Source organism: Columba livia, chromosome 3, assembly GCF_036013475.1.
Source record: "Columba livia isolate bColLiv1 breed racing homer chromosome 3, bColLiv1.pat.W.v2, whole genome shotgun sequence".
Classification (NCBI taxonomy): domain Eukaryota; kingdom Metazoa; phylum Chordata; class Aves; order Columbiformes; family Columbidae; genus Columba; species Columba livia.
The window spans coordinates 94,787,644-94,809,557 of record NC_088604.1 but is presented as its reverse complement, the minus strand read 5'-3'; the positions used below and the strand labels follow the sequence as shown (position 1 = coordinate 94,809,557).

The window sequence follows — 21,914 nt, the reverse complement described above, 5'->3', positions numbered from 1 at the left end:
GAAGTTTTTTCTCAAATTTAAGTGGAACCTCTTGTGTTACAGCTTGTCCTGTCAGTTACCCCTTGTCCTGTCGTTGTTTGCCACCGAGAAGAGCCTGGCTCCATCCTCGTGACACTCACCCTTTATATATTTATAAACATTAATAAGGTCACCCTTCAGTCTCCTCTTCTCCAAACTAAAGAGCCCCAGCTCCCTCAGCCTTTCTTCATAAGGGAGATGCTCCACTCCCTTAATCATCTTCGTTGCCCTACGCTGGACCCTCTCCAGCAGTTCCCTGTCCTTCTTGAACTGAGGGGCCCAGAACTGGACACAATATTCCAGATGTGGTCTCACCAGGGCGGAGTAGAGGGGAAGGAGAACCTCTCTTGATCTACTAGCCACCCCCCTTCTAATACACCCCAGGATGCCATTGGCCTTCCTGACCACAAGGGCACAGTGCTGGCTCATGGTCATCCTGTTGTCCACCAGGACCCCCAGGTCCCTTTCCCCTACACTGCTCTCTAATATGTTATTTCCCAACCTATACTGGAACCTGGGGTTGTTCCTGCCCAGATGCAGGACTCTACACTTTCCCTTGTTAAATTTCATTAGGTTATTCTCTGCCCAACTCTCCAGCCTGTCCAGGTCCCGCTGGATGGCAGCACAGCCTTCTGGTGTGTCAGCCACTCCTCCCAGCTTGGTGTCATCAGCAAACTTGCTGATAGTACACTCTATTCCCTCGTCTAAATTGTTAATGAATATATTGATGAATATTAATGAATATATTGAATAATATAGGCCCCAGTACTGACCCCTGAGGCACTCCACTAGATACTGGCCTCCAACTAGACTCTGCACCATTGACTACCACTCTCTGGCTTCTCTCCTTAAGCCAGTTTGCAATCCACCTCACTACTCTATTGTCCAGACCACACCTCCTCAACTTAGCTGTGAGGATGCTGTGGGAGACTGTGTCAAAGGCTTTACTGAAGTCAAGGTAGACCACATCCAATGCCAGTCCCCAAGAGGGGCTGAGCTGAAGTGCCGTGTACTTTAATTGGGTTTTCAGAGATTTGGACATTACCAAATAGAGCATTTTGGAAAGGCATGAGAACGCACAGGGGCAAAAAAAAGGGTTGAAAGTTGTCTTAAAGGTGGATTTGTTTACCAGTGTTGTAAAATTTACCATAAAACTTGACACATGGTAAAATGGGTCCCTTCCATAAAAATCTACAAATGGTTATCTTTTTGGATAGATGCTCTGGGTTATCTGACTTAGGCTTGAAATTTATTTTTCATTCTTAAGCTCCCAAAAGTTCATGGGTGATTAACATATTTAGATTGCTGTAAAAGATTGCATTAACTTGTAAGATAATTTGTAATTACTCTTAAATTTAATACTTCTTATGAGTTGTGTAGAAGAATTTATCCATCAGGGTTCATTTTGCCATTTCATTATCTTTGCTTAGTTCTTGTTTGCTAATAACAGCGTTTCAGCCTTGGGGTTGTGGTTTTTGTGTTGGATTACTATTATTTTTTTAAGTGTTTGGAGAGCATACGTAATCCAAGCATTCTCTCATGTTGTAATAAAAGCAGGTTTGAATCTTTCGGGCTGCTCTATACTGCAATAAAACCACTCCTAAAAAAAAAAAAAGCTGAAACTCACTTATGCAAAGTAAAAAGAGGCTTGTATACAGACTGTTTGAGTAAATTCAAAATGACTTGAGAACGGAGGAGAGTTTCAAAGAGTGGTGGCCAATTGTGATGGTAAAGAGAATTTCAAGTATATATATTTGATTGCTGTCATGTTGGTGATTTAGTTGGTTGATACAGTTGTGTGAGTTTCTGTTAAGGTTAAAGAATAAAGTACTACTTTGTCAAAATTCTTTCTTAGTTGCAGCAGGGTGACATATTTATCTTGAGTAAATAAAGTGAAATTCGCTGAATTACTTCTCTTCAACAATCTTTCTGGTGAGTTAAAGTACAAGTTTTTAAGGATCCATTCCCACACAGAGAGGACTTAATGAGCCTTTTAAAGATTAGGATTGCATACGATAATTTTATTGAAAGCTGATTAATGTGATTGAGGAGAAGGTAAATATTTTTGCCAAATACCTGCACTCATGTGACATTAAAGAACTCCCAAGCAGGCTGAATGTGAGAAGAGTGATTTAATTTTTATTAAAAAGCTTGGAGTCTCTGCATACTTTTACGTGTAAGCATACAAAAATGTGTACTTAAACTTGTAAAGTATCGATGCTGTAAGAATTTTTCTTTCTCTCAGTTCTGAAATTGTATCCTGTATTAGTTTAAAACATTTTTTACTATCTTCCCCCCTCCCATCTTCTGACATAATTCTGATCACTAATGCAGGCCAGATAAGATTGTAAGATTGTGATGTTTTTAAGATGCATAATAAATGGCTCAGTTTTATCATACAGCTTTCTTCATGCTGTGCTTACTCCTCTATGATCTCATTGGGACTCACTAATATTGCTACTTCAAATAACTAAGGTGTAGAGAAAGATATATATATATAGATAGATAGTTAGATATGTATTTTTTTTCCCCCTAAATGTGGGATTCCTTCATTTAAAACACATTAAATGATCTGGCAGGTCATTTTCTAGAAGAAATGTTGTGACTTTTTAAGGCATGGGCCCTTAGGATTTAGTGGTATTACCTCAGGATATGGAGTTGTTGTCATTCTTGGCAAACGAGAAGTTTCTGGCATATGGGGATGTGTGTGTATGTATATGAGATACAAATTTTAGCTAGCTTCTAAAAGCTTACTGTGGGCCTTATAAACCTGATTTGTTTCCTGGCATAAATCAGGCTGGGTAAGGAGTGAATCTACTTTGCATAGGCCTGTGCTTACAGATGATTTGGATCATTAAGAAAGGAATGCTTCCTTTCTGGATTGAGTTTATATAGAGCAAAGGGACTTTCAAAGCGTGTCTTTTTTCTTTCTCCCAGTAGAATTCAGAGAATTCTTACAGGACTTAAGATCAAAATTCAGTCTAGGCCAGCATCTTGTTTTCAGATTTGGTCAATAGCCAGTACTAATAACTGTATAAGAAAAACTGTATTTATCAGTAGAAGTACAGAGAGATGTACGTTGCTTTTGAGCTGGGCAACCCTGTAATGTCACACTGAAAAATCGGTCCTAAGCAGCCTCCTGTGTTTTTTGTTCAATACATGTGCATTGTTGCTGCTGCGCTAAAAGCTAACTTTTTTTTTTCTTTTTTTTTTTTTTTTTTTAACATGAATTAATTCCCCATGGGGAAAAATATCCATGACTTGAATTTCTTACAATGGATTATAGCAAATATATATACAGTTATGCTTATTTTGAGATATCAAAACATGTAGTTTTACTGTGCCCAGACCAAGAAAACATTTAGCTCTCTCCATGGCACTCAGTGGAGTTTTCTTTCTACTCAGTTTTCTTGCAGACCCTCTTCAGCTACAGAACACAAGATTTAGTCAGTAATATAGACTGAAACAGTATTAGTGCAAATCCATTTTTAAGTGATAATGTGTTAAAGCTTTGGTTCAAATGTGTGTATGTTCATTGATCCATACATTTATCTCTTAACATTTTCTACAATGATTAAGGTAAGATCTTCTGATAGAGTTGTTAAATGCTTTGGCTCTTCAGCTAAACATAGTAGTTCAAACATATTGTGACTTAGAGAACAGTGGTGAGAACTCTATAAAAGTTGGAACCTTAAGACTCTGCAAAAAAATTTGAACATTATCTACAGCCTGCTTTTAAATCCGTGTCAGTAGTGTGTGATTGCTCCGATAGATTGCCTTTAAATCTTAGCCATTTAGAGCTCTCAAAATCAGCACTCCAGCTCTAATTAAGATTAAAACTCTGAATTTTTTGACTGAAAGCCACATGCAGCATAAAAAGCCTGGGCCATCCATACGATCTGTGCATATGTTACGTGCCAGGCATGTACTGGTTCGTTTAGATGCACATAAATCAATTTGCTGTGCATTCTGTTTTTAATTTTATTTGATCAAGAGTGTGTTAATCAGGTAGTGCCCATTTTGTTGATCTGTCTTTTGGCCATAGATACGCAGTCTAGTACTGTTTGGGAGGTTGGCATTGTTTTGTTGGAGGCACAGATCCCAGTAGTATTCACCTATCAAGTGTTTTTTTTTTTCTTCTCCCTCATATTCGAGATGGCTCTGTAAATGAGCAGAGCCAATCTCAAGACAATGAAGTATGAATCAATACAATGCAGATCTTTCTTGTGTCAATTATAGATATTGATTGAATATTTTAGAAGTCACACTTCAGTTAGGGGTTTGCTGCAGACTTAAATCTCTATGTTGATGCTTTTATTTTCTTGTTTTTAGTCTTGTACAATCGTTTGCTTCCAAGTTGTAAATATCTTTGCAATCTGGAGAACTTGGAAGTTGCTGTAAAGACTTTGATGTGTGTCTGTCGGCATCATTCTGTGCCCCTTAAACTGTGCTTAAAAGTAAAATGCACAAAAGTACTCTTAGTATTGGTTTCCCATAACTGGGGAATCAATTTCACATAATTAGCAGAAGCTCTTTGGGCTCCACAGTGTGGGGTTTGGTGATCATCATTGCAATTTAGGCTGCTTGTAAGGGATCAAGACTTGGCTCAAAATGGTTGTTTGATTGGAAATCTTCAAAACGCTTTCCCTTTTAAGGCAGTTCAGGAAAAACGTTTTTTGTTTAAGGCAGCTCTCTCTTCCTCTACTCAATATCTGCACCTTTTTTTCCCCTCCTTTTCTCTTTATGCCAAATGCTGGAAAGATTAGTGTTGAGTTCTGCTCCTGCATAAAACCTTTCTAACCCTCTCTATTATGCACCTTCTTTTTAGTTTAATCTCTGGTTGTCCTTGAGTAACAACATATGCTAAAATCAAACCAGATGTTCCTCACAAGCGTGATATTTCCTAGTATTATCTCCTGTCAATTTATTCTCAGACTCTCTAGCTAGTGACTCACACTTCTGTGTTCCAGCTCTCTACTGAGAGACCAACATGTCTTGATGAACATAAGTAAGAGACAATTGATGTATCTGTACAGAATTACCCAATATCATTCTGTCATATTCAGGAGGGCAATGAATAGTTGTTAATAGCAGAATTTCAAAGTATGTGGGGCCATGCCTGCATATATTATTTTCTTTCTTTAGCCTGTATCTGAATGACCAATGCATACGAAGTTGCGTTGACTTGGTGAGAACCCAGAGCAGTGAGGTCTGAGAGTTCTGCTCTCACTGCATCAGCCTCACGCAGGCTGCATCCACTTTACAATAGATGTACATGGCACAGTACCAGACCCACGAGGTTGCCTTTTCCGCTCCTGTGGTTCCTCCTGGTTAACAGGCACTAAGTGTTCTGTTTCTTTTGTCATTTCTTTCTGCTATTTTTTGCATACCTCTTGTCCAAAGAAATACTTAGTAAAATCACATTTGCATTTTGGGGGCTGTCTTACTCATCTGGTGAAAACGTGAAGAAATAGCCTTAAAGAATAGCAGAATAGCAATTGTAGAGCTGGTTTAAAAGTAAGGGCTGTGCCAAAACAAACAAGGACTTTAAAAGATCAAAACAGTTAACAGTTAATTTTGAATCGTTTTGGTAGTTTTAAGAGATCAGTGTTCAAATCAGTGTTTTGAATTTTGGTAAAGATTTTAAACTATATTTTTGATAAAGAGAAAATTTATCAAAGGACAATTACCCAGACAGTGCAAGAAAGAAGTCTGTTTGTTTGCTTGTTTGTTTTTCCCCCACCTGCCACCCCAGATATGCATTAAGTATATTTTCTGGAGAACTTGGTGTTCTGTTGTAGCATGTTTAACCAGGCTATATTGCAATCTCTTAATAACATTGTCTCGTGTAGTAGTCTTGGTACCACTTTTTTCGCGCTTTAAATTTTTGAGCTGGTTACCATCATCTTGTGGCTTTGTTGGAATAAGTTAGTACGAGAAGTCTTCTTGTACTTGTCTGTTCTAAATATTGATTATTGTCATGGTCTTATCTGAATTGTACCCACACGTGTTTTTCATTACTCCACTGACATCTCCTATAGACTGTTAATTTTCATTAGCACCTTATTGAACTGTCCAAGACATTCTAATCTGTGAGTGTGCCACAAAACTGCCATTTATTTTCTAGTTTTCATTTTAGCTTCCTTTATTTTGTTCCACAGTAAAAAAAAAAAGGGGGTGGGCAGGCAAAAAGTGTTTTTTTTGGAAGTAGTATCTTAGAGAATTTTTATGGAAAGTGTTTGAGTCTTATTTCTGTATTGTAGCAACAGGACTTCACTCTAGTATGGAAGTAGATTGTAGGGGTGGAGAAATAAGTTGTTAGGTGTCCCTTAGCTGAGGAGTGTAAATTATCAGGAATTGTCAACCTGCTGGTGGAGTCACCTGAAAGACATAAAAAAATTGACAAGTACACAAGAGCTTTTAATGGATGGGAGCAAAGGAAGTTGTGAAAACAGCTTTCAGATGGTTAATGCTTTAAAGAAGGAAAAAAGATATGAGTTGTAGCTCTGGTTCCTGGGACAGGGGAAGCAGTTGAATCCTGAGTGGTTTATATGAGAGAGGCTGGTAGTACTATGAGCATATATATAGGCAAGCTTTGTTGCCTCCTTTTACTGCAATACCTCTAAATTACTTTTTATTGCTGGCTGATGTAGTGCTATAACAAGTTTTGTTGGTATTGTTGTCACCTCAATGAAAGAACTTTTTATTTGTGACGGGTTTAAATAAAAAGTACATCTAGGAGCAGAAGGGATTCTGAAGGGATAATTTTGTCTCGTCGAATTAAATTGTAAGTGAAGGCATTATAACTAACTTTTTTTTGGTTGTGGTTATTTGTACTTTGCTGAGGTATCTGCAATGTATTATATACATACAGGATAAATTTTGCCTAATTCTATAGGAAGTAAAAACAATTTTTCTGAATATTTTTAATTTAAAAAAAAAAGGTCAAAACCAGAAATGTAATTTTAACGTCATTGAGCCCTTACGATGCTATTTACTAGCAAGTAATTCACTGTGTTGATATCGGTTAAGAATGCTGCTTGGTGGAGGAATATAGCTTAAATCAGACTTGTATAAGAGGAAGAAGGTTTCATATCTGAATATTTCCCCTTCCCCTCCCCCCCACTTTATAAAAGCCGGGTCATTATTTTTGATTTTTAGCTTGGTTTGCTTATTTTTTGTGACATATTTCAGGTAGGAAGATCTACCAGTAGAACAATGGAAATATGGCATTATACTTTACGAGTCTAAATAATAATCAAAACCTCCAGAAATTCTAGCGTTTTTGCAAGGAGAACATAACTTTATTTTGGTGTGTAACTGATTTTACAAGCTGGTGCATATTCTCTTTCACTTGTCTCTGTAGGTAGCTAGCTCACCCTTTTTATCCTCTTAGATTAATCATATCTTTTTTCTCGTTTCTCGTTTTCTTGTTATTTGATATAGCTCCATCTATCCCAATTATCTGAAATTGTTTAAAAACATTAATGGGTGAAGTTCCAGAACACTGTGAGAAGGAGAAAATTATGTTCAAATCTGAAGAAGCTCTGGGTTTTCAGATACATTCCTCAGAACTCCAGGTTTTATTGTAATGTGGTTTAAACCACATCAACTTTCTCTCCAGGACATTTTGAATATTAGTATTGGAAGAAAGGGTGAGGAGTGCAGTGGTGGTTGGAGTATATTTAGGGACATACCACTGCAAAACTGTATTCACTTAAGTTATTTCCTAGGCATCCATGACTGAGAGATGCCAGAGACAATGTAACCCAGTAGATCATTTACAATAGGCTGAGAGGATTTTCCTCTGTTGGGGAAAAAAGAGGAGCTGTCTAAATGGTGGGATTTTATGTGTTTGCTAAAGAGTCTAAATAATTTGTAGTAAATATTTGAGGTTTCTAGATTATAGAAACTGGTAACTGTAATACAGATAACTTTTTCTAATTTTGACTCTATGTAATTTACCTGTTGTCAAATGCCTCCCCCCCCATTTTAGCAGGGTATCTACTATTCTATGCCTAGTATTGTCTTTTTTGAGACTATAGTCCATGCATGTGAGATATATATGCATATAAAATGTTACCTATGTGTGTGACCAGCCATTAGATGGTTAAAATGCTGTACAAAGAAGTATAGCATCGAATAGGCATTTACTCACTTAGAAAACAAGTGCTGGGGGGATTAATCTTAATGAAATTTATTACATTACCAGCAGTAAGGTATAAAATCAGTTAATAAAATACTCTTGCAGTGGCGATGACAGTGAAGTAATGCCTCTGCAATAATTGGAGTTAATTAAGGGTAGACTGTAATGGAGAAGAGAGCACACTAGGAGTATACAGAACAGAAGCAAACTGGAAAGGTAAACTCCTGTTTAGCCTGTAACGCTAAAAAAAAGACCCATTCAAATAAAGTTGACAAACTGACTTAATGGTACAAAGTACAATTCATTTTTAGAAGTGAATGTTCTGGAATTATCAAGGCCAAAAGCTTCAGAAAACTTTCAAATATATCACAGAATCACAGAATCGACTGGGTTGGAAAAGACCTCAGAGATCGAGTCCAACCCTTGGTCCAACTCTAGTCCGTTTACTAGATCATGGCACTAAGTGCCATGTCCAATCTCAGTTTAAAAACCTCTAGGGACGGCGAGTCCACCACCTCCCTGGGCAGGCCATTCCAATGCCTGATCACTCTCTCTGTAAAGAATTTCTTTCTAATATCCAGCCTAAATTTCCCCTGGCAGAGTTTAAGCCCATGCCCCCTTGTCCTATTGCTAACTGCCTGGGAGAAGAGACCAATCCCCATCTGGCTATAACTTCCCTTCAGGTAGTTATAGAGAGTGATGAGGTCACCTCTAAGCCTCCTCTTCTCTAGACTAAACAACCCCAGCTCCCTCAGCCTCTCCCCATAGGTCTTATGTTCAAGTCCCTTCACCAGTCGTGTTGCTCTTCTCTGGACCCGCTCCAGCACTTCAATGTCTTTCCTGAACTGAGGGGCCCACAACTGAACACAATACTCCAGGTGTGGCCTCACCAATGCAGAGTACAGGGGAAGGATCACTTCCCTTGTCCTGCTGACCACGCTGTTTTTGATACAGGACAGGATACCATTGGCCTTCTTGGCCACCTGGGCACACTGTTGGCTCATGTTGAGCTTCCTGTCAATTAGTACCCCCAGGTCCCTTTCTGTCTGACTGCTCTCCAGCCACTCTGCACCCAGCCTGTAGCGCTGCAGGGGGTTGTTGTGACTGTAGGTTGGCTGTAGGGAAGGTTTCCTAATTCTCTGCTGCAGGAGTCTTGCCTGCTGTTTTTATTGTGTTCAGCTTTCTCACCCTCATCTTCCCACTATTTCTCTTCGTTGGTGTGGTTGTTCGTGAAAATCCATAGTGTAAGAGAAATTCAGGAGGTTGTATACTGCAGATTTAATGAGTAGTTTAATCCCATTTCCTATGATGTGCAGTGGTGATGAATAAGACATTAGCTAAGTACCTTTGCTTAATGATCAGCCGTTAACAATTGGCATTTAATCCTTTGTATTGACTTTAACAGTCAACTGCATTGATATGTAGGATGCTTTTTTCAGTAACATCTTTGTGTTGTCTTAAAATCAAGGAGGTCTCTGTAAATAATTATCTTTTCTGTATTTGTGTGCTGTTGTGTTCTATGTGAGAAGGGTGTTTTGAACGGGGATCCTGTAGCCATAAGGCCACTGGAACCTCCTGTTAACTGCTGACTAAGTTGATATAACCTGAATTAAACTTAGGTGCATGAAATACAAGGTGATGTATTTAAGGGGCAATAAATATATATTATTATAAAATGGTAGTTCAGTTGAAAAGGATAGCTTAAAAATGCCAGCTGCTAGCAAGATGATTCAGCACACTTAACATTTTTCATCCCCATCTATATGTGTTTCTTTAAAATACCATGTGTTAAAATAGTTCTGCAGATTATTTGCAGAAAAGTCAGAGGAATTTGAAGCCAAAGGAGTGTTGGGGGAAAAGGGGATGGGAGGGAAAGGGTTGGGGCAGAAGGGTCAAGCTCCCATCGCATTATCTCCGTGTGTTGTACATGGGCAGATCTCTGCCACTGCTGGAGAATGGGATGCTTTCTGCTGACCGTGGACATTGTAGCGTGGCCATAGAAGAAATGAATACAATTCCATGATTGATTATTATAAATAATTTCATTCAAAAAGATCAAGTACTTCTGCAGGCCGTTGGTAAAACCTTACACTGTTTGTAGTTTGGATTATTTGTTTTCGAATTAGGCACTGAGCTTACTGGAAGCAAGTCACTTGGAGGTGATGTTTCATTCACTCAGGCCTTCTTATTAATTGTATGTGTATTTATGGTGTGCCGTAGTATTTCTTAGTCCTTCATTGCTTCACTGTTTCTGAAACTGCTTCACAGTTTTGCAGAATTCTCATGTATTTGAGTGCTTGGGTCAGTACAGTTGTTCATTTTGTTCTGTAATGTTAATTTTGTAGCTTAAAATATGGCAAAATACATTTCATTAGATTTTTAATGTAAAAGTTTATGTCTAGATCGTTTCTTGCAAATAACTTTTGGATTTAAAAAAAGATTAGAACTTTATATGAAGTAACAGTTCTCCCTTATGTTTGTGTAGGGGAAAATGCAGCGTTGCACTCCTGAATGAGACAGAATCTGTGCTATCATATCTGGAGAAAGAGGTAATGTGTGACTTCTACTTGGCTAAATAGCAAGATGAGTTTGTTTTCTTACAGCTTTGTTTTTAATAAATGGGCAAGCAATGCTTTGAAAATATTTTCTTAAATGCTAAGTTAGAAAAGCTATTGTTACAAACACAGATTTTAAAAGTAGTATTGGATAAAAACTTAATCAATGCTCTTAAATAATGGTTTTGTCATGAGTATGGTTGTATTTGGAAAATAATTGAAGTAATTCATATGATGTCTTAGAAAAATATACAGGCTTTTTTCTGTAGCAGGTATTTAAGAGGGAATTCACATGGCTGCTTTTTTTTCCCCTTATTGCTCTCCATTTTAATCTATTCTTTTTTTTCTTTTTTTTTCCTTTTTTTTTTTTTTTTTTTTTTTTCCTAGAGGTGTTGTAGGAAAAAAGAATCTTGTGTTATCAGTGGACAGGGGGAGGAAGAGAGACTCCTGTAGAGGGCAACTTAGCATAGGAGTTTAATTTAAGGGCTCTGAATTACTGTATTGAAAGTGTCTCCTCACCTTTAATTTCCTGTGGAAGGAACTGAGGTGCTTAGCCCTACCAGAGGGGAAGAAAATTCCACAATAATTTGGAAGATAATTGCATTGCAATATACCTTTCAAAATAAATTTATTTTTCTTTTGAATGTCTTAATATAACATCAGGCAGACAGTGTGTTTTAGCTGAAATTAGCATGTCTTTATTTTTTTCAATTTCTACACCCAACACACTGATAATTGATAAAAATGTTTCTGAAAACAAGACTTGCTCTGTACTTCAGGTGACTGTACCAGAGAATGCCAGCACTATTTTTGTGTAAGCCCTTTTCAGACGCTGATAGTGTTTTACACTTTTTGAGACTAATTTATAATGCAATATCACTATGATAGAGATATTTAGGAGAGGAAATGTGTTAAGTTCAGAAAGCAGTTAACATCAATGCTTTTCAAATCAATTATATACTTCTGTGTATGAATCTTTTTGCTATTGCTTTGTTCTGAAATAACTCCTAGTGATGAGAGAAGCTTCAGTTAGCCATTTAAAATCAGTCACGAAACATCTGCATTATTTAAGGATTAATGTACCAAACCTGTGCCTTGTAAAAGTGTGCAAGGGGGGTTTACATTAGTTATTTCTAAATGGAAGATGATACAGACTTATGAACCTAATTTTAAAAATCATTATGCCATTGCAAATGTGTATTCTTTTTTAGGATTCTTTTTTTTATTCGTTGGTGTATGATCCATCACTGAAAACGCTTTTAGCAGACAAGGGAGAAATCAGAGTGGGCCCTAGATATCAAGCAGATGTGCCAGATATGCTTGTGGAAGGTAAATATATGATCTTTGATTAGTCAAAAAAAATCCTCATCTTGCATTATTATTTATGGCTGACTTTCTGAACTAAAATAATCAGCATAGAGACAGAGAAAGTAAAATAATAGGTCTTAGGAAATTGACTGATACCAGTAGATATTATGAAGAAAAAAAGGATACTTGAGTAGCTGTTAAAAGACATTGTCTGTTTCAAGTTTGTGCATAACACAGTTTAGGCATTCAGTGTTTGTTTAACCCTCATGGAAAGATGTTGAAGATAAACCTATTTTGTAGAATAATAACACTGTAACAAAATAATTGAAAAATGTATTCTTTCTCTTTTCCCTTTTAAAACAGACTCTGTGTAGAGATTGTGTGTCTCTGTGTCTTATTTTAAAATACTGGCTTCTGTCAATGCACTTGTCCATTTTGTAGCAGGACTGAAACAAATGTTTCAAGCCTTTGCATATCTTTAAAATCACTGATATTTTAAAATTTTATTATTTATAATGTGGCACAGCTACCCGTGCCTTAATCTTTTGTTACATAGAAACTTTATTATTTTAAACAAAATTTCAAGTACAGTATTTATTTAGTGTTTGGATGTTATTTAAGAGGCATGAGAAGCTGTGTTTTATGTTTGCAATTATATTTACTTAATAAATTTTAAAATGAGCTGGTTTTGTCAGTGAAATGTGCACTCTACGTTGAGTGCTAACAAAGGTTGCCTGAACCATATCTAGACATACTGTTTTCAAGAATCTTGGTGTTTATTCCTTAAGAAGAAAAGATTATGTGACAGGGATGTCACTCACACTAAGTCAAAGGGATTCTGAATGCCACAGAGATGTATTTTTGTAACATTAAATGGTGTGTTTTCCATTCATCATGGTCTCTTTTTTTTCTGCTATACTTTTTCTTTCATACAAAACAAGCAGTATTTCTACAAAGTGTATTTAATAAACTGTATAAAACAAGAATGATTAGATTTTTGGAAATGGCAGATTATTTTACAGTGGATGACATTTAGTAGCTCACCTGCATTATCATTCTGACTTTTCTTTTATTCACCAGAAATAAACTATAGGAAGTCTTCTCCAGATTTGTTTATAAGGCGTACAGCTTGTTTCAGAACAAGTTTATGACTAGAATATGATACACTGCCAACCTTGCTGTCAAGGGGAAACAAATAACTGTGTAGACATTCATATGCTCAAGAGGAAAGCTTCCACTTCCCAGAGGACTAAGAGAAAATGACTGTCTCAAAGTGCGTATCAAGTAGCCAGGAAGTACTGATGTGCTTCTGAAGGAGCTGGTTGAATTGTTGGGTTTTCTGGGCGAGCTGGGTTTTTCTGCCAGGCAGGAAGTCTTTTCCAACCGAATTCTGCTACTTAAATTACTTGAGAGCGCCTAATTATGGAATAGTGAATACTAGATAGAAAGTAAATGGTTTTTTCCCATGGAAATTTTACTTATTTAATTTTGTTCTACCATTAAATTCCATATTTATTAAAAGTTAAATTACTAAGTTCTTCTGCAGCTTAGCTTTCTGAGTTAAATCCCTGAGTGGATGATCTTTCCCTTACATCCTGAAGACAGGATCTTATTGTGTGTTTACTGTCTTGTTTTTCTCACTCCCCAGTAATCCCCGAAGTGCAGTAAATGATGCAGTCTTCTTGTTGATTTTAGTAGGCAGTAATAGTCCATCAGTTGTTAAGGTTCAGAAACACCAAGTTGCCCACAAAACAGAGATCTGGTGGTATACAGAGAACTTCTTCAGCAATTTAGTTGGATTAATCTGCACTTATTTCCAGAGACTGGTAGAAAAAAAGAATTTGGTTTTGGGAGGATAAAAATATCTGAGTTGTTATGGTTTTGACTGATTTTTGTCTAAAGGTTTCTGTAGCCTTCTGACCTTCAAGAAAAATAAAAATATTATTAAGTTGTTCCTCTTTATATAAGCTGATGGCCTCAAAGTTAATCCAGTCACTGTCAAGCCTTCCCATTCATTAAAACAAATCTAAACAGTGTTTAAAATAAATAAACTAAAATAGGTATATTTGGAAAATATGGGGTTGTGTGGAGATTTCTGCATCTTGGAATAAATTTTTCAGCCTGTAGTTTTAGATGTGGCTTATGATCTGTGTGTCCAAATTAGTGTGCCATAATGCATGACTATGACTTAAGCCTAGAGCAATCACCTTAAATTAAAAGAAAGAATTTAGACAACTTTGAGTCAGTTAGGCATCACTTGAGGAAAATTAGGTTTTATGTCATCTGATAATAGTATTATATGATAAATAGAAAGCATTGCTAACTATTCACATTTAGGACAAATTTTTGACACCAATATTAATGTAAAGGAAGTATACCTTTTTGAAAGTTGTTGGTAGGCATATTTTATGTTTCCAGAAAATCCCCAAACTTTTTTTTAAAAAGCTTAAAAAAAAAAATGAATATTCACACACCATCGGTTACTTCATTTTAAAAGTTACTGGCATATAAATCCAATTCAAATGACTGAAAACATGCCAGTTCAGATTAGATTTCAGAAGACCAGTCACAAAATGGCTAAAAAATGAAGAAGTTCTTTGAACTGTGAAAGTCCTTCCACAATTTCTCTGAACATTAAATTATTTTGATGTAAACACACTGACATATTCTAGTAGATGAAAAATCCAAATTGCTTGCATTTTCTATATAGTGTGATAATTTATGTTCTGTCTGAATAGACTACTGTGTGGTTTGGGTTTTTTTTAGTGTTTGGAGAACTGCAGGCATTTTTTGGTGGGAATAGGTGTTTGTGTTTGGTGGTTTTTTATTTTCTTGTTTTTTCCTTGCACTGATTTAATTTTTTTTCCTTGAATAAAACATACTCTAAAATCTGGTGCTTAGATCAAACTTTGGGTAATACGGTGTACTTTCTTCACCCCATCTTGCCCCATGAGTAAATTGGATAACTTTATATTCCTCTTCAATTTTTGAAATTAAAAGAATGTTTTCTTTCTAAAAGACTAAAAGTTTTACTAAAATCAAGAGACTTGGTGATTCTGAGGGTCTCTCCCATCCAAAATGATTCTATGATGCTTCTATTGTAGATCAACTCTTTTCCACTTTGAGATACAGTGAATCATAAATACTTTACACTGAGTAAACAAATATAGACAAAGTTTATATCTGGTTGAAAATGCCTAAGCTTTGTTTATTTATGCTGCTTTTGTTTATGGTGGTTTAACTAAATCGCTTGGATTACACAGTTAGTGAAGATGGTAACTTGGGAAAAAGACCAGACTAGATTTCTTTCAGCAGCCTGTTAGGACATTTGATGTGAGCATCTTTGGCAGTAAAACTGATGCAGGTTGTCAGATTCAAATGATACTATGGTTGTGTTAAACCTTTCTTCTCCCCTCAGTGCCAAGTGCTCCTGTCTTTCTAGACTGTAGTTCAAAGATTTTGAGAATCTTTTTAGTTGCTCTTATTACACTGGAGAACAGGAGATTGTATTCTACAACATTGCCTGAACTTCTGTCTAGTATGATGCCAAATAAGGTAGTTTTTTCTGCTTCTAACAACATATTCTCCAGTGCCTTATTCTGTGAACACAGCAGTTGTTTATTTTCAAGTTTTTTGCCAGTGTGGGGTAAAATACTGCTCCTCTACGCAAAGCAAGAATAAAAAGGTTTATCTCGGAGAGCCAAAGCATGTATTTGGACAAAGAGTGTCTGGTTTCAGGCGTCCTTACTCTGCAGTCCAGGAGCAAGGTACCTGCTTCTTCTCTGCATGTGGGGTACAGAAGCTGCTGTCTGCTTCATCCATGTACTGTATTTGATCAGCAACTTATATGTGACTAGTAACTTAAAAAGAAAACAAAACAAAAAAACACAAACAAACAAACAAAGCAAAACTCCTCAAACAAATAACAAAAACCCCAGATACAGTTTTGCTTTGGGCAAGTTATTATCATATTAGTTATTTGCTTAAAAGGCATACTTTTATAAATTGTTCTGAAGATCAGATTGCTATCATGTTTAACTAACAGATTTAATTTAGTCCTGTTTTGTGTACAGGGGAGTGTAAGTATGAGGAAGGTCAGAGAAATTGATCTGAAGCAAATCAATTTAGATACTTGGTAGACTTTTATGGAATGTTGATCCTTCCTTATCTCACAACTTGAGCTATTTAAAACCAAATGTTTTTAAATTCTGGAATTTCAACCAGTATTTCTCACTGATGCAGTGACAAGTTGTGTTACATGGTTGGCTGGAAAACAGAGAATGAGGGAGAGAAAAGTACCATTGTGGTGTTAGGAATGTAGAAGAATAATAAAGTAGAATAATACTTAAGAATGAGAGTAACTGGGATTTTTTATTATTTTTTTTTTCCTCTACAGGGTTTCTTGTAATGCATTAAAAAAATTGTTTCTCTCATAGGCCTGCACTAGCCTTTCTGCCTCATACCTAGTAATGGACATATAATTGTATTTGTCACAGAGTAGAATGCAGGACTGCTAAACTAAACAAATACAGTCAAAGTGTTGTTAAAGGTAGGGTAGCCAAGTGTCCAAAATAACCTCAGTGACTAAGTCAGTAATTTCTTAAGTAATGGCTTACTTTTTATTTATTCATAGGATTGTGAATCAGGTGGAAAGACTGGGACAAAGGCAACAAAGGTCAATAATTGTTCCCCTGTCTGTTTAAAGCTTCTGAAGTGAAGGGTATTTTCTAAATAAACCTAATAAAGAACTTCATCATTACTGTGTTCTGGTTGTGATATGTAAGTCTGGTGAAACTATTTGGAGTAATTCTTTGACTGAAAAAAAACACACAACCACACAAAAAATACTACATTGTATTGTCAAGAAAACTAATAAAATTTAGAATAACACTCTCCTGGAATAGTAAAGGAAATTAGAGAATAAGTGTAATTTGTTTAAATCCATTTTCTGATGTTAGAGTTGCTTTGTCAAGCAATAATGTATGTATGTTTTGTGTACCAGGATTTGGCAGAAGAGTGCTTTGTTGGGCAGTGTAAGACGTTTCCACGTTGAAATCGGCATTTTCAAGAAAACTTAGCCCACCAGTGTAAGAATGATCATCCATGTAGGTCTCTTGTGGTTTCCTATTTTTCTTAAAACTTATTTAAAGCCTATTCGGAATCCAGCTTCCTTATCTCTGATCTCTTTGGAGAACTTCAGTAAGTATGTGAGGTGTGATTTTTCTTCATAAAAGGTGTGCTGGCCTATCTGCAGTGTATCTTTGTTGCAATTTCTGCTAATTTGGTTAGTATAGCTGTGAGCCTTGACAGTGCTTAGTTGTCCACATTATCCCTTTAGCTCAGATACCCTCCTTCACAGCTTAGGTAACATAGATGGATTTGCATTCGCATGTCAGTATTAATAGCTATTGCATCCTTGGCTTCCTTGAGAGGATGCTTGACCGAACTCCAATAACTCGTTAATGTTAATTTTTGTACATTTGTTCTGCACCCTGTCCTACAGATGCTTCATTATGAGGTAGTGTGTCATTAAGTGTCTCATGAATCATGTGAACCTCTTCAGTTTTGTCCAGTAATCACAAACACAGAGAATTAATTTGATTTCTCTGCTGAAGTTAACTTTAATTTCTCTTATTCACTCCCTTTTCAAACAGATCATCTTGCCAAGGTCTTAGGCCCTTAGGTAGTTCATAGACCTTTTGAGTCTCTTGATTATCTGAGAAAACTTCAGTCACATCTAGATACTGCATCTAGGTCTAGGTCCTCCAATATGGGGAAAGATATTAATAAACTGAAGTAAGTTCAGTGGAGGCTATCACACTTTTGGGGCTAGAGCACTTGCCGTGCAAGGACAAGCTGAGGGAATTGAGTTTGTTCAACCTGGAGAAGAGGTGACTTCAAGTGGGGGACCAACAGCAGCCTCCCAGTGACTGGGGGGAGGTTGTTGAGAAGACAGAATGGTTCTTGACAGTCGTGTGTAGTGGGAAGATGAAATGAAAGCCATCCAGCTAGAAATCAGATGTTCAGAATGGCCATGAGCAGAAATTTTTTTGTTTTTTCCTCTTTGAGGATGACCAGGTGGTGGAGCAGTACCCAGGGAGGTTGTGTCATCTCTGTCCTTAGAGGTTTTTGAGACCAAAGTGATAAAGCTCTGGTCTGACCTCACAGCTGAGCCCCACTTTGAGAAGGAGGTTGGGCTGGAAGCCTCCTGAGAACCCTTCCATCTTGAACTGATCCTGCTGTGGTGTTCCAGCTTAACCAAGCTACTGACAAAATTCAGTCCACAGTCATCTGCTTTTATCCTGGGGAAGTGCTTCTTCATCTGTAGGAATGTAGTTGGGACTGGAAGTTTACCTCTCATTAAACAAGCATGTGAGTGGACAGTCATTTAATCAAAACACCTATGCTTCAAAGGTGAGCTTAGGCCACATCTTTTTCTGTGCTTACATAAAATCATTTTGCATTAAGAGAAGCTGCAAGAGAAATCTCCAGCTGCTACTTAGTCACCTTCCCTCCAGTGATGATGCTGGGTAGTACGTAAGTTCCTTGCCTGTATTCAGTTGTTGCTATTAGCATGCTCAGTTTCAGATGACTTTCCCATAAAGGCTTGAGACAATATGTTGAGCTTTTAGCAAATCTCAGTCTAAAAATAAAAGGAACACCTGAAGATTAGAAAGTGCAAAAACTAATGTTAAGCTAACAGTATTAATACCTACCAAAAAGTCTTCAGTATCATTAGATTATAATACTTCAATAGAAGAAAAAGTATATAATGTATGCATAGTATGATGCAGTTAACAGAGCAACTACTAAGCTTTACAAATGTCGTTTCTCTGTTGTAGAAAACGTGGGGTAATTTCCGAGATTTGGCACAAAACCATCAGCTAGAAAGAAGATTGTAGAGGGGTTTAACTCTGAACTTTCTCTACCTGTCTTTAGTTCAGATGGTTGAAGGGTGTCTTTGGGCACACAAGAATTCTCAGTGTGTATTATACCCGGGTACTATCACAGTGGTGGCTGATAGCAGCTATCAGTGTGCACATGCTTACCTGAACACTGGAAAGTGCCTGGTAAGAATGTTTTACTGCTAATTAATTGCCCGTGTGTAGCAGCAGCTTCTGTCAGCTCATCAGGTTCTGCTTGTGGTGCTTGCTGTAAGGACACTGAGTGCTGAGCAGGTCACCTGGAGCTCGACATTGCTGGGCAAAAGGGGCATGTCAGAGCGGGAAATGTGCTTATGGATGCATGAAGGGTTAGGATGATTGGCAGATGGTGTGAATGAGATTTTAGTCTCTGTGCACAGGTATATGGCAACAGACGAGCAGCAAGAGGTTGACAGGTGTGGTGCAGAATGATTAGGTTGAAAGGTTTATTTAGAGAACTGGCTGCTGTTACCAAGTATCACACAGAATCACAGAATGTCAGGGATTGGAAGGGACCTTGAAAGATCATCCAGTCCAATCCCCCTGCCGAAGCAGGAACACCCAGATGAGGTTACACAGAAATGTGTTGAGGCGGGTTTTGAATGTCTCCAGAGAAGGAGACTCCACAACCTCCCTGGGCAGCCTGTTCCAGTGTTCTGTCATCCTCACTGTGAAGAAGTTCCTTCTCATATTTAAGTGGAACCTCCTGTGTTCCAGGTTGTATCCCTTGCCCCTTGTCCTACCGTTGGTTGTCGCCGAGAAGAGCCTGGCTCCATCCTTCTGACACTCACCCTTTACATATTTATATTTATACATATTTATTCCCCTCAGTCTCCTCCAAGTGAAGGAGACCCAGACTGCTATTCCTGATTGAGTACTGCCACCAGCAATGGCAAACTGTTTGCAAATCCCTGTTTTAATTAGCCTGAAGGACTGATCTTAATTAGAGTCACTGTTAGGGTGATACCTATGTACTGCTGCATGGAATTTTTCTCATGCTAACGGTCCCATCCCAGCTGCAGTCTTGTTCCTAGCCCAGTGCTGGTTATTCTTCTTTCTAGGTTTAAAAGAAGACTGCTGTGTTCTGCTCCATAAAGAAATAAAGAATTCCCCAAGAATCTGACAGTTAGGTACTCTCTGGCTGTTTAAAGCAGTGCAAAGAGTTTGGAGTTGGCAAGGAAGAGGACTGGAGGACTGCCCCCTAACTAAGACACAGAGAAGTAGCCTGTAGGAAAGACATTCTGTTCAAAGCTTTTTTTTTTTTTAGTAAATAAAATTATAAATGATATTCAAAGTATCTGTATAAAATCCCAGAGTCCCTCTTGCACATCTGAAAACAACCAGAAAGCACTTAAAAGCAGCACTTGCTGTGCAGTTGGTTCAGTTTCTTGAAGGCAAGACATTTTAGGAGTTCAGGTAGCTGAGTGCTTAATAAGAAGAAGGGGAGCAGTTGGGGAAATTTAAGCGGTACATTTTCAGTGATGTTCAGAGAACTTGTATCCAAGACTTCCAAAACTTTTCTCCATTTTGAAAAAGAACTAAGTGATTCTTCTAGAGGTATTTCCTAATGTCTTCTCTGTTGTTTTGCTTCTTACTGCAATTCAGCTGTAGAAATACGTTGTTTTTAACAGACCAGACACATCAGATAGAAACTATTAAACTCAAGAGTTCAAGCCTGTTTATGAATATTGCAATTCCAGAATTTTTAAATTTAAAAATTAGTACAACTAAAGTTATAAATAATCCAACCAGTGAGTAGATGAGGTTTTTTTTTAACATTGGGAAACCACAGGATGCGTAGACTTAGTGTATTGTATTTTCTGCTTCTTTAACTGCTTCCCATATACACTAAAGTTTTGTTTTCATTTAATAAATGAAAAATACATTTTAGAATAGTGGAACCCAGCTATGATCTCATGGGGAGGGATCTGTTCTGTTATTTCATAGTATATAATACTCCCATTTATTGGAAGAAGCACTGCATTTGAAACTCACCCTCACTTGCCAGGGATGCTGTTTGAGTGGCAATTTGGGTTGTTCTGCTGGGGGATTGTTGGTCTTTTTCCCCCCCCCGTCACTGCTGCAAATCATAACAGCAGGTCTGCATTTCTCGAGTTTGCTGTATATTGGAAGAGAAATCAGCTGGAGTTTTGGTCTCCATAACAAGAGTTTTGTGTTTTCTTGATGTCTTTAGCTTCTTGAGGAGACTTGAGGCATCTGTTCTCATTCTTACGTTTGTTACAAACCTCTTATTTTTCAACAACTTGAAGGAAAAGGTTAAAGTAGCCGTCTTTTCTTTTGCCTTCTGGTTGCAGAGCAACACAAATGGTTTGTGCTGTGTTGTTGGTGTGGAAGGTTATGTATAATAGTTGTTGGAAAAATTTCTTTGCTAATAATAGCTGTGGAGCCTTGGCTGACGTTGTTCAAATACTGAATGAGTTCTGTCTGGTAGTCAGTCTTAGGAAGGATACAGTTATTTATTGTGTACCGTGTATGTGCTTATATCCCAAATAATGTATTACATTGAGTGCTCAAATTGCCTTTCAAGCAGTGACATCTTAGGGTTTAATTGGCTTTGCTTTTTTTTTTTCTACCTCAGTAACTTTGCCTAAATGGACTTATTGTAAGTTCACATTTTTGTTTCCTTTGCTGTTTTGCTGTAAGTCTGATTTGCTTTTAAGTTAATTCTATAGAAGATGAAAAATACCAGATGAAGATGAAATGTGTTTTTACACTTGAATAAGTCAAATATATTTAATCGTAAAGAAAAAGTTATTCTCTAAATTATAAATTTCATTTAAATTTATGCAAATGAACAGCCTATTTATCTTCAGAATTGTATAGTCAAGGGGAATTTGCACATTCGTAACATTAGGTTTATGTAAAAAAAAAAACCGCAGGACTAGAGATTTCATTTTAATTTAGTGGGCTTTTTAAAAAGAATTCAATGCCATTACATTATGG

The 21,914-nt window shown here is 37.2% G+C and overlaps 1 protein-coding gene across 5 annotated transcripts in view; it reads left to right on the top strand.

The window, feature by feature from the left end:
- Positions 1-21,914, top strand: part of MTA3 (metastasis associated 1 family member 3) — a 133,461-nt gene that overhangs the window by 27,542 nt on the left and 84,005 nt on the right. For all 5 annotated transcript variants that reach the window (XM_065058321.1, XM_065058324.1, XM_065058325.1 and 2 more), the window contains 2 exons: positions 10,650-10,713; positions 11,931-12,048. In XM_065058321.1, the coding sequence (XP_064914393.1) occupies positions 10,650-10,713; positions 11,931-12,048 (182 nt within the window). The remainder of the gene's footprint in view (positions 1-10,649; positions 10,714-11,930; positions 12,049-21,914) is intronic.